At 47.0% G+C, this 12,484-nt stretch overlaps 1 protein-coding gene across 2 annotated transcripts; it reads right to left on the bottom strand.

Annotated features, from left to right (window-relative positions):
* RUNDC1 (RUN domain containing 1) lies at positions 3,700 to 12,460 on the bottom strand. Of its 2 annotated transcripts, XM_013972442.2 has the most exons (6): positions 11,886 to 12,460; positions 9,875 to 9,880; positions 8,096 to 8,254; positions 6,914 to 7,112; positions 6,337 to 6,456; positions 3,700 to 5,944 (listed from the first exon to the last, which is right to left on the bottom strand). In XM_013972442.2, the coding sequence occupies exons 1-6, from the start codon at positions 12,381 to 12,383 to the stop codon at positions 5,079 to 5,081; spliced, it is 1,848 nt and encodes a 615-aa protein (XP_013827896.2). In that variant the 5' UTR covers positions 12,384 to 12,460; the 3' UTR covers positions 3,700 to 5,078. The 2 variants fall into 2 exon arrangements, with proteins under 2 accessions (XP_013827896.2, XP_017920646.1); XM_018065157.1 differs by lacking the exon at positions 9,875 to 9,880 and having other exon boundaries at positions 11,886 to 12,458.

The following is a 12,484-nucleotide window of genomic DNA, read 5'->3' as shown; positions in this document are numbered from 1 at the left end:
CATGGGAAGAGTTGACTCATTGGAAAAGACTCTGATGCTGGGAGGGATTGGGGGCAGGAGAAGGGGACGACCGAGGATGAGATGGCTGGATGGCATCACTGACTCGATGGACGTGAGTCTGAGTGAACTCCGGGAGATGGTGATGGACAGGGAGGCCTGGCGTGCTGCGATTCATGGGGTCGCGAAGAGTCGGACACGACTGAGCGACTGAACTGAACTGAACTGACATTTTTATATTAAATTAAAATGTTTTAACTCAGAATATGATGTTTTAGAGTTGGAAAGGACCTCAGAGCTTATCTAGTTGGGCCTCTCAAAGATTAGAGGACAGTTTTAGAGCAGCAAAGTCACAAAATTGGTGCCACAGAGCATGGCACCCCCATTTCCAAGCCTGTGCTTTTGCCGCTGCACCACACACCCTGTCCATCTCCACCTCCATGGTCTTCTTTCAGCTCCCTTATTTGCTTCTGTCTCTTTTGCTGTTTCTCTCTTGGAAAATAGAAACAAAACCCTGAAATCTTATCATTGCCTTGAACTCTTCTCACATGCTAAACTCTCCAAATCAAATTAGTAACTAAATCCTGTGAATTTCACCTTTTAAGTCAATTTTTCCCCACCAGCGCCCTAACTGATCCAGCTTCGGTTGTCTTCTCCAGTCCCTCCTCAAAACTTTGGGTGGATCAAAATTGCTTGGGATATTTATCAAATATGCATCGCCAACTGAAGAGACTCCAATTCGGGTCTGGAGTGGAGTCATGAGCTACAGGTCTTATTTTGAGAAACTTCTCTAAACACAACTCTTCAAAAAAATAATTGTTTATTTTTGGCTGCACTGGGTCTTCATTGCTGTGTGGGCTTTCTCTAGTTGTGGAGAGTGGGGGCTACTCTTTAGTTGTGGTGCATGGGCTTCACATGATGGTGGCTTCTCTTGTGGAGCACACGTTCTGGGTGTGTGGGCTTTAGTAGTTGTGGCTCGTGGGCCCTAGAGCTCAGGCTCAGTAGTTGTGGCACACAGGCTTCATTAGTTGCTCTGTGGAATGTGGAATCTTCCTGGACCAGGGATTGAATCTGTGTCCCCTGAATTGGCAGGCAGTGTGTTATTCATCGTACCACCAGGAAAGTCCTTAACACACTACTTCAGTACTGCCTCTTCATCTGCCTGAAATCCTTTGTTGGCTCAAACCAAAGTTTGAACTCTCCCTTCCTGTCTTCCTTGCAGTGTAAGTTCCTGTCTCCTCCACACCACCCTTCACATCCCCTCAGGTTCCAGCCAGCTCAACTACTCAAAGATCCAACCTCTTCTGAGCCCAGGGTCTTCACTCAGGCTGTTTCATGTTTCTTTATTCTTCGCCTCCTCTGTAGCCAGGCAAAATCCTATCCAATCCATCCTTCAAGGCCACTGTAGAATTCTCCCAGGCAGAATTCATCTCTTCCTTCTCTATGCTCCCTCAGCAATCCAGTCCACACTTAATTTATTGTAGAACATATTTCAGTTGGTTTGGGACAGTGGTTGTCAGAGTGTGGTCCCTAGACCAGCAGGATCAGTGTAACTGTAACAAGTGTGGGAACTTGTTAGAAATGCAACTTCTGAGGCCCCACCCCAGAGCTACTAAATAAAAAACGGGATAGATCCCAGCAATTTAACAAGGTACTAAAATCTCCAATCGGTTTGGTGTCTCCTTTGCTAAATCTTGTTCCTTGAAGGCAGAGAGAGGTAAGTCCTGAGCACCTAGCCTGGCCCAAGCAGTTGGTGTGTGGTCAGTAGTGAATGAATGAAGGCAGAGCACTTTGGGAATCTTTAACACCTTGCAGATCATACCATGGACCCTGCACTTTCACTGGATACATATCCATGGCTCCCTTTCATTTTGATCTTGCCTAGCCTTAGACCTGAGCTGACAGTTCTCTCTCTCCTTCTTCATCCTGTCTGCCCCACTCCAAGCCAAGCAGAGACCTCTGTCCTCAGTTATACTGCAGATGTTACCAGTGACTAGTAGATGTGTGATGGCTGGCATGTTTGTCTCTGTCTCTACACATCTTTAAGTTTCATGAAGCACTTGGCACAACAATGGCTGTCCATCTCCCTACAGTCCAGTCATTTGGCAGCTGAAATTTCTGGCAGGTATGTGGAAAATACCTTGACGTCCCCAGAGTGACGGTGAAGTGATGGGGTGGATAAAGGAGAGAGAGGAACAAAAGATTTCGAAGCAGCCTGATGTAATGAGGTAACATAACAGTATAAAGATAATAGGATTTGGATTGGGGCAACTTGAGTTCAAATCCCAGCTCTTCCAACAAGTAAATGGGAACAAAATATTTAACCCTATCTGCAGTAAGGTTTCCTTAACTACAAAAATGGGGATAATATTGTCCTGCCTTACAAGTAGCGAGAATTAAATTTGGAAGACACACACACAAAATGCTTCTCATGATGCTAGCATAAAAGCCTTCATACCAGTTAAGTTTTTGTGAGGATTATACTGGCCATAGCACTTATCACCCACCCTAAACGACGTTATGTTTTTTCCAATAGTCATGTATGGACGTGAGTGGACCATAAAGAAAACTAAGCTCCGAAGAATTGATGCTTTTGAACTGTGGTGTTGGAGAAGACTCTTGAGAGTGCCTTGGACTGCAAGATCAAGCCAGTCAATCCTAAAGAAAATCAGTCCTGAATATTCATTGGAAGGACTGATGCTGAAGCTCCAATACTTTGGCCTCCTGATGCAAAGTACTGACTCCTTGGAAAAGACCCTGATGCTGGGAAAGATTGAAGGCAGGAGGAGAAGGGGACAACAGAGGATGAGATGATTGGATGGCATCACTGAGTTGATAGACATGAGTCTGAACAAGCTCTGAGAGTTGGTGATGGACAGGGAGGCCTGGTGTGCCGCAGTCCAGACATGACTGAGCAACTGAACTGACTGACTGAAATGGTACCCAGATGAGTGAGTTTTAAAATATGATTTTATTTTTTTTTAGTTTTGGTTGTGATGCGTCTTCCTTGCTGCATGGGTGTTTTCTCTAGTTGTGGAGCGCATTTCTCAGTGTGGTGGTTTCTCTTGTTGTAAAACATGGGCTCTAGGGCACACAGGCTTCAATAGTTGCAGTACGTGGGCTGAGTAGTTCCAGCTCCTGTGCTTTAGACCACAGCCTCAATAGTTGTGTGCACAGGCTTAGCTGCTCTGAGTATGCGAGGTCTTCCTGGATAGGGATTGAACTAGTGTCTCCTGCATTAGCAGGTGGATTGTTTATCACTGAGTCACCAGAGAAGCCCCAGACAAATCAATTTAGAAGTGCCAAATCTGGGACTTCCTGGTGGTCCAGTGAAGACTCTGAGCTCCTAATGTAGGGGGCCTGGTCTCAATCCCAGGAACTAGATCCCACATGCTCCGATTAAGACCCAGCAAAACCAAAAAAAAAAAGTGCCAAATCCGAAAGTGGTATGTGTCGTTAGATTTGCTGTGGGGACAGGACTGCAGGCCTGAACAGAATGACATGAAAATGCCAAGGGCACTGTTTCATGAATTTTTCAAGGGGTGGGGGCAATACCACCAAAGCTGAGTTGATCTGGGGCAGAGGGCAGAGAAGAGACAGAAAGGCTAGGAGCCAGACATTACTCAAGGAAATACTGATCTGGATCAGATGGGCTGACAGCACTCAGACAGACTTATAAACCAAAGCCAATGGTCTCTAAGGTCTTTGCAGAGAAGCTACACAAAATACTATGATTTTATTAGCAATCACAGGTTATCATTTTCCACAATATTTTAACTTATCCTGTTTCACATGAAGGAAGACTCATTCTAATGAATTACCAAGAATATACCTTAAATAATAGTTTACCCCCCAAAATTAAGTTAAAATGCACTACATTACAGTGCAGACACAAAGTGCAGCTGGCAATTTAATACATGAAATGATGCTGAATCAGTAGTGCTGGGGAACCTATTTGGCTTTCCAGAAGGTGATACACTTTGCTCATCTTTGGTCAGTCCCAGAGCAGTATGCAAGCTGAATAGCAGATATGAACTAAAAATGCTAAAACAGACCAAATATGACCAATCTAGAGTCAGTTTTACAAGGAAATGCTCAGCTCCTTCTCCATCACCAGTGATCGGCCACAGTTCCTACCCCTGCTGTAGTACTATCATGAGGTCAGACCTCCTCCACCAAGCAGCCTCCAGGACTCCACATTTCCTTCTTGGGAGCTGGCAGGTGCACAGAGAAAAGGTTACTTGCCAGGGCAGATGGTACCAGGTGGTGGTTGTCCTTGTAAAAGAGCTCTGAAACTAAAAGACCATCACCTAGGCCATGACTACCTTGTCAGGGACAGAATTTAGTTCTTACGTCTATGTGAAAAAGGGCTCATATTAGAATCAACCATGGGAAATTGCCTGGCAGTCCAGTGGTGAAGATGTGGCACTTTCGCCACTATAGGCCTCGGTTCAATCCCTGGTCAGGGAACTAAGATCTCACAAGGTTTATGGCACCACGAAAAAAACCAATTGTGGTTAATACCCTTAGAAATACTGTTCTCGGATACTTCCACTCCCGGCTTTAGAGGAAGCTATGGAACAGACATGGCCTCCCCCGATCCTGGGCTCAGAAAGACAGAGCCATTGGTATTCACAAAAGGAATTTAAATTCTGACCCAGGACTCTCACAAACCTGCTTCAAGTGAAGGAAGATGACTCCCAACGTGACTGACAGGAGCCTCAAGTTAAATCTCTTCCAGGACCAACAACTCACTCACCACTGTGAAGAGAATGCTTACAGCAACCTGGATTTTCTAAAAATCAGGTGCGGCATGACAAAGGTGTACCCGTGACTGACTTCTTTTCCACAGGCTCAAGTACATGTGCTCATATGTGCACACACACCAGGGCTGAAGCTTTTAACAAGAGGGTCTCCAGCATATCTTTCTGAGATGCTTAGTTGATGGGGAAAACAGACTTCGTATTATCTGGCTGGTGAAAATGTCTTTAGCCCCTCCTCCTAATCCTTGCTTTTACCCTAGAAGATGAGCCATCTATCCCCACTGAGCAAGGTGCTGGTCTCGTGCCAGGGCACTCTCATCAAAAGGCGTCTTTGATGTTCTTGAGCTGGCGCACAGCCAGGTCTACAGGGAGGCTGAACTTGAGGCTGCTGAGGCGGCTGAGCAGGTTGAGGGCGCTCTCAAAGCCTGTGTGTGCCATGTAGCTCCAGGGCTGGTAGTGGGGCTCGATGAGCGACCCCGACTTGCAGATGAGGTTCATCCAGGACACGAGACGCTGCTCATTCAGCGCCAGGCACACCAAGGCCTTCAGCTCTGAGTCTGCACTGCGCTTGAAAGGGTCGTGCTCCGTCAGCACCATGTGGATGGCTGTCAGGAGGCTCTGCTTGGGCGTCACCACAGTGCCTCCTGTGACAGGCAGGGCGAAAGACTGTGAGAGCTTTCGGGCTGGGGATTCCACGTACGCGCGGCCGTTCTTAGCGTGGTAGTACTTTACAAAGAGCTCCCAGGGGTGCATGGCCTCGGGGGCCGAGGAGAAGGCAGGCAGAAGACAGGCGATGGGGGCCATGACGAGGCTCATCCCTGGTGAGGGGGCGTACAGCCCGTGGGCCAGCAGGTCCCTCACAGCCACTGTCAGCTCCTTCCGCACAGCCATGGTCAGCTCGTCCTTGCCTCCCAGAGACAGGTCCTGGAGGCTGGCGGAGCTGATGATGTGGTCGTGCGCCTGGTGTCTCAGGGCAAGCAGCTTCACCCTGTCTACTGATGCCTCCAGCCTCTTCAGCAAGGGAGAGTAGTCCCTGTCGCCCTGGCCCCTCGGCCACAGGGGCTGCGGGATCTGGCCCGTGGCACACCCGAACTGGCTGACGGCAAAGATCTGCAGCACTGCCAGCGCTCGCCGCATCAGGTGCAGCCCTGTCTCCCGAACTCTCTTCACATCTTCTGCCTTCGCTGCGTAGGAAACACAGTAACTCATCAGTGAGAGGCTGTAGTGGTCAGACGTGCCACCTATAGCTTAGAAGCTGAGATTCAGTCTGGCTTCTGACCTACCGTATAGGTCCTGCATGAAGCCAAGAGCCACCCAGGATGGCACTGGACTTACCTATTTTGGTTAATAACAACTATTTTGGGATATAACTCACATAACATTCAACTGACCCATTAAAAGTGTATGATTCAGTTTTGTTTTTTTAATAATCAGAGTTGTGCAACCATCCTCTTCCAAAGAAACCATGTAGCACTGGCATTTTCCATTCCCCATTTCTCCCCAATCCCCAGGCCCAGGCAACTGCTAGTCCACTTTCTCTCTCTCTCGATTTGTCCATTCTGGAAGCTGTACTTACTTTTGCTGTTTCCTGGAGGCAGTCTGCTGCTGCCAGTTCTGCTGGAGTCACTTCCTGTCTTCCCACTAGCCTTGCACTCACAGTGTCCACTCCCTGTCTGTAACGGGCTTCCTACTTCATCTACAATCAGAGGTTATGAAGAGAAGACCCTTGTTTAGACTCATTTTGGCAGGTTTTTAAAGGAGAAATACTATTTACTAGTGCCTACCGTGTGACAAGACTTTTACAAATAGTATTTCATTCTGTGGAACAGTGACTAGCAATATACTAGCTGACTCATTAACTATTTGCTCAGGGCAGGAAACATGAATCATCATTTTATGGAGGAGGAGAGCCAGACGAAAGAGGTTAGGAAACTGCCTACCCTCTTTAGTCCATGAAGGACATGAAGTTGGTGAACAACAGGGCTGAGATTTTAACTCTATGGTTCTAAAATCCATGTCCTTTCCACACCACTGTGTTGGCTCCCTTACCAAGTGATCAAACCTCTTTAACAGTTCATCAAGGACCGACCCTATTAGGTGTTGGTACTCAAAAATACATATAATTATGACGACGTCCAGCCATCTGCTCTGACCTTGGATGAAGTTGATGAACATCTCGAGGTCTCGGATCTGAGTTTTCAGCTGCTCAACCAGCTGTTCTTTCACTCGGGCTGGGTTGACGATTTGAGCCACAGCAGCATCCACACGCTGTCGAAGCTCCTCAGTGGACAGTGAGCTGAGGTCCTCATTCAGATTCATGTCCAGTTTCTTTATTAACTCATCAATGATCACCTACCAAGACCAAAGCCATGAGCACACCCTTTGGAATTTTCAGTGAGAGGGTTAGGGAGAAGGAGAATCTTGACTAGTTGCCTCCCTTCTACCCTTAAATGGAAATCAAATTTGTGGACAAAATGGCACAACTGCTAATCAAGGTGAGGGCACAGGCCCTTTACTTCTCTTATAGACATAAAGACACTTGATTCCAACAGAATGGCTCTTCTTGCTGCAAATTTTCTACCTGGCCAGGTAACCTTCACTTAGGAGAACAACAGTGTGAATGATCCAAAGTGGCTGATGATCCCAAAAGCCCCAAAAGTAGATTCCCTCATGGCCTTCAAGAGAATAAACACTGATTTCCCCTAGTCTCTAGACCTTCTCATCCCCCTTTGTGCTATTCTAGGCAACTAAAGGAAAAGCTCTGCAAAATACTCAGGCATGTTACAGCCAAAATATTCCAGTGACAATATGAGGAACAATGTGAAAACCATATAATGTATAACTCCAGCTGTGCCAGAAAAAACAGCCATATCATGGCTCCAGGAAGACAAACACACAGGAGAGGCTGTATTCTGACCAGCAGATTTACCTGTCTGCCCAGGTGTTGCTTTAATACATACAGCTTTAAAGTCAGGAGTCCTGGAATATTTCTCAACGGGTGCTGGGGGAAAAAACTAGTTTATAAAACTACTATGAAGTGCCCAAGTAGAATGGTTTTAATGATCAAATGAAAGATTATTGTTGTTATTATTATATGACTATTAATAATAACCACCACCACTTAAAAAAAAAGGCTCCATCATCATATTAGAAAGCTTTGGCACTTGTGTTTCCATGAGTGAATAAAGACTGGTCCCAGGTAGTAGTAACATTTCCCTTTGATTTGGGCCAGTGGTGAGGCCGAGGGTGAGCAAGCTGGGAAGGGCTATCCTGTGAATGCTGGAAGGGACAAAGGAACCCGAGGCAGTAAAGGAGGAGCCTCAAGATCTGCTCACCCGCTGTCTTTCCAAGACCACGGACTGTGGAAGGGAGTCATAACTGCCCTCTTGATAGGCAAATGTTTCCAGGTCATCGAGCTGGGTTTTGAGCTGCAGGATCAGTTCTTTTTGCTTCTCCCTTTGGGTTTCCAGACGTTCCCGTTTCTCCTGCTCACTCTAAGAAAGGAAAAGATTTAGATCGATTTCACAGGAAAAGGAAAAGTCAGAACATATTAAGAATCCTCTTAAGCCAACAACAACTATTAAAATGTAAAATGCTCCCAAGTAACCCAAATGAAATACAGAATTCATGCTGCTGCTGCTAAGTCAGTTCAGTCGTGTCCAACTCTGTGCGACCCCATAGACAGCAGCCCACCAGGCTCCCCCGTCCCTGGGATTCTCCAGGCAAGAACACTGGAGTGGGTTGCCATTGCCTTCCCCAATGCATGAGAGTGAAAAGTGAAAGTGAAGTCACTCAGTCATGTCCGACTCTTAGCGACCCCATGGACTGTAGCCCACCAGGCTCCTCCATCCATGGGATTTTCCAGGCAAGGGTACTGGAGTGGGGTGCCATTGCCTTCTCCAACAGAATTCATGAGACTGACTACTCAAAAAGAATTATTTCATCTGGGAGACTATATTAAATGTGTGTTTTAAGAATTTCTCCTTCACTGGAAATAGGATATGAATACAATGGAGCCTTTTGTTAACACTGCTTCCCCCTCCCACCCCACAAAGTTCTAGTTAAGATTGACACAATTTATTTCATCCAGGAAGCCTTCCAGGAATTAAACATGCCATCCTCCATAGCCAATTCTCCTGAACAGTTGTGGCAGCCAAATTGTGCAAGAGAATCTGGAGGTAAGGGTGTAGAGAAAGGCTTGGTAACTCATAACTAGTTTTTTAAGGTCGAAGCTCCTTCAATATATTGCAAAATCAAATGAATAAATGCAAGTGCCTAAGGCAGTGAAAAAAAAATCTAAAGCCAAGTAATAGGAATGGGAAGGTAATAAGTTTTCTTAAAAAAAAAAAAAAAAGGCTGGTAAGGTTCCCTAAACAGTGACTCCTTTTTTCACTGTTGGCCACTGGGTCAGTTCTTCATTTAAATGCTTAAAAATCCTTTGGAGAGGTTCTTCCCTGGTGGTCCAGTGGTTAGGAATCTGTGCTTCCACTGCAGGGGGTGTGGGTTCAATCTCTGGGGAACTATGATCCCAAATGCAGTACTGTATGGCAAGAAAACAAAACAAAAACTCTTTGGAGAGGTAAAGTGTTGCCAATATGCTCTCAAAAACTGGTTCTTCCTTGCCTTACTTTTTTTTTTTTTGCTGCACTGCACAGCATGAGGGATCCCTACACCCCCTGCAATGGGACTGCAGTGTCTCAGTCACTGGACTGCCCAGGAAGCCCCTCCCTTGTCTTTCTTGAGTATAAAAAGCAAAAGCAGCAAATTATTTGCAGGTGTAACTCTGCACTTTAAACTAGATATCTATGCTACTGCTAAGTCGCTTCAGTCGTGTCCGACTCTGTGTGACCCCATAGACGGCAGCCCACCCAGCTCTCCCGTCCCTGGGACTCTCCAGGCAAGAATACTGGAATGGGTTGCCATTTCCTTCTCCAATGCATGAAAGTGAAAAGTGAAAGTGAAGTCATGTCCGACTCCTAGCAATCCTGTGGACTGCAAGCCTACCAGGCTCCTCCATCCATGGGACCTTCCTGGCAAGAGTACTGGAGTGGGTTGCCATTGCCTTCTCCTAGATATCTATAGGATATTAAATTTAATCTTAAAATGGTACTTACCAAGGCCTCCAGAAGTAAGGTATGAGAGAGAACAAATGAAAAATAACAAATTAACTTTTGTTTAGCTACTTAAAAAAACAAGCCTCTTGCTTTAGTTTTGTCTAATAGAAAAGCAAGCCTTCTCTCGGGGGATACTGCTCTCCAATCGTTTCCCAAAGTCGCAGTTTTTTTTTTTTCTCAGAATCCTGTTCTCCCCCACTGAATGAAGGCCTAGATATCCTTTAAGAGGTTTCCTCGATTTCCTCAGGCAGAACCGACCACATACTCTGTATTTTATACACACTTTTACGCTAGCTCATGTTACATTTTAAAGATCTGTGTAGGAGTCTGTCTCCCCAGTTCTATGAACTCCTTGAGGGCAAAGGCCTTGATTGTACCCCCAGGGCCAAGCTGAGTGTCTGGCACAGGGTAAGCTCTCAGTATACACTTGCTGTATGTTACTGAACTCAATCATGTTCAGAAGGACACATAACTAAATACTGAACTCTTATGGTGACAGTTGTTTAACTGGCCCAAAGGGAAAGAAGTAGCAAAATTTTGTTTTCATTGTAAGCCTTCCCAAGCTATGAAATCCAAGAAGAAAGAAACCAGTCATAGACACTGATTCCATTTTCATGAGTGTAGCAGCTGAACGCTTCACCTGCGACGGTAATTACTGAGTACCTATCTACGGGAGTTATGGGCAAACAAGTTTACTAGGTGAGAACAATGAGCTCTGGTGCAAGACAGGAAATAAATAATTTCCAGTATGAAGTGAGATAAAATACTGGGTAAAAACCCTGAAAAACTGAAACCGATACATACTAAATCATTTGGTTCAAACACATCCCCGCTTTGGTGCTACTTCTTCACGTGTCAAGATACGCACACAAGACTGCAGCTGCACATCAGGTGTTTGATCTTGAAACTTTTTTTTTTTTTTTCCAGCTGTACTGTGTCTCCAAAAGTAAAAACAAATAGCCAAACCTCCACAGAGAACCTTCGGTGCTCCTCACTCCTGAACAGAGCCCAACCACAGTAATTCTATCCTATTTGTTCCTTAAAAGCCTGGCAATATGGGGACTTGTGCAAGGAGCTGTGGGTATGTGGAGAGAAGGGTGGTACAGCAAACACAGGATTTGTACTGGAAACATTCAGATTAAAATAAGCAAGTCAATATCTGCTACTGATAAGTCTTCTTGGCTAAAACCAATTTTAGTGGGAAGAAAGCCACATGTGGATTGTAACCTAAACAATAAAAAGGTGGGGAAAAGAAAGCCCAACAAGCTACAAGCTATCTACAATTACGCACTTACAGAGGTTCAAAAACTGTAAGGAAATGTTGCCTGTGGATGTCATACAAATTCTCAGGACTTAGTGCCAGCTAACTGAATGAATCTTGTCACAGCTGCCAAAGGTGCTTCCTTCAGAATATCTAGTTATTAAGTAGGATGGGAAGGAGTTTAAAAATACCAGCATTAGTAAATTTATATAATCAGGAGTTGTATTTCTTTCAATTACTGAGAACTTACTGTTTACCAAAGCTCTCACACAGGAGAATCGGAAGATAAAAGACATTCTCTAGATTCTAGGAAAGCACAGATAAGGAGTAGATCTAAATTTCCATGGATTTCAATTCGCTTGCTCTTCGCTAACCAATTTTCTCAATCCCTGGGGTCGGGGTATTCTATCAGCAAACGTGCTCAAGACTTAGGTACTGGAAGCAATGACAAGGTGAGTGGGAGCAGTATTGTTTCAGCTGGTTCCTCTGCTGTCTGAATACTCTTCTCGCTCATCCCTCTTTTGCCTTTTATGTCATCACACCTGCATCTCTTTCCACACCTTTGGTGGACACCTCTCATCATCAGCTTCCCAGGCCTCTCTGTCTGGTCTCTGTCGGGTCTCTTCTGGGACACGCATACCCACCTAGACTAGCCGGTTCCTCACCAGTGCTACCTGCTTTCGAGTTAACATCGCCACCCACCCAGCCTTCTATTCCCATATCCCTCGGGGCCCGGCCCCAGCTGTTCACCTGGTCTTCGCCCCGTAACCGTGGTCGGTCCCCCGGCAGCCCGTCGCCATCATCGCTGGCGGGGTCCTCCGAGCCCCCGTAACCCAGGACGTGAGGGCAGCCGCGGAAGGCGAAGTCCTCGAGCTCGCGCAGGAGGCGCTGCTGCTCCGCCGGCGCCCCGCGCACCACCTGCCGCAAGCGGAACTGCACCTGCGCGAAATGCGAGGACAGCGCGAGCAGCGCAGAGTCCAACCGCCGCCTTTCGGCCCGCAGCCGCCTCAGCGTCCGGCCGGGGGAGTCCGGCGGGGAGCCGGGGACCACTCCGGGCTCCTCGGCCGCCGCCTCTTCGGAGAACGCCGCCGCCCCGGGCCCGGCCTCCGCCACCGCCCCCACTGGCGCCCAGCGCACTGCCTCGCACGGCGGCAGCGACTCCTCTTCCTCCTCCTCTTCGTCCTTCGCCTTTGGTCCAGCGCCCACCAGCCCCGTTACCGGGTCCGCAGCCGCTTCGACAGCCGCCATGTTTCAGGAAACGCCGCCGCACGTCAGCCGCGCCCCCCTGCTGCCATGGCAACGGCGCGCCAGCTGGGAAACCCGGGTAGCGGGTGGGCGGGGCTCAGACG

This window comes from Capra hircus, chromosome 19 (assembly GCF_001704415.2).
Source record: "Capra hircus breed San Clemente chromosome 19, ASM170441v1, whole genome shotgun sequence".
NCBI lineage: Eukaryota > Metazoa > Chordata > Mammalia > Artiodactyla > Bovidae > Capra > Capra hircus.
The sequence above is the reverse complement of the archived record's forward strand: the minus strand, read 5'-3'. Positions and strand labels throughout refer to the sequence as shown.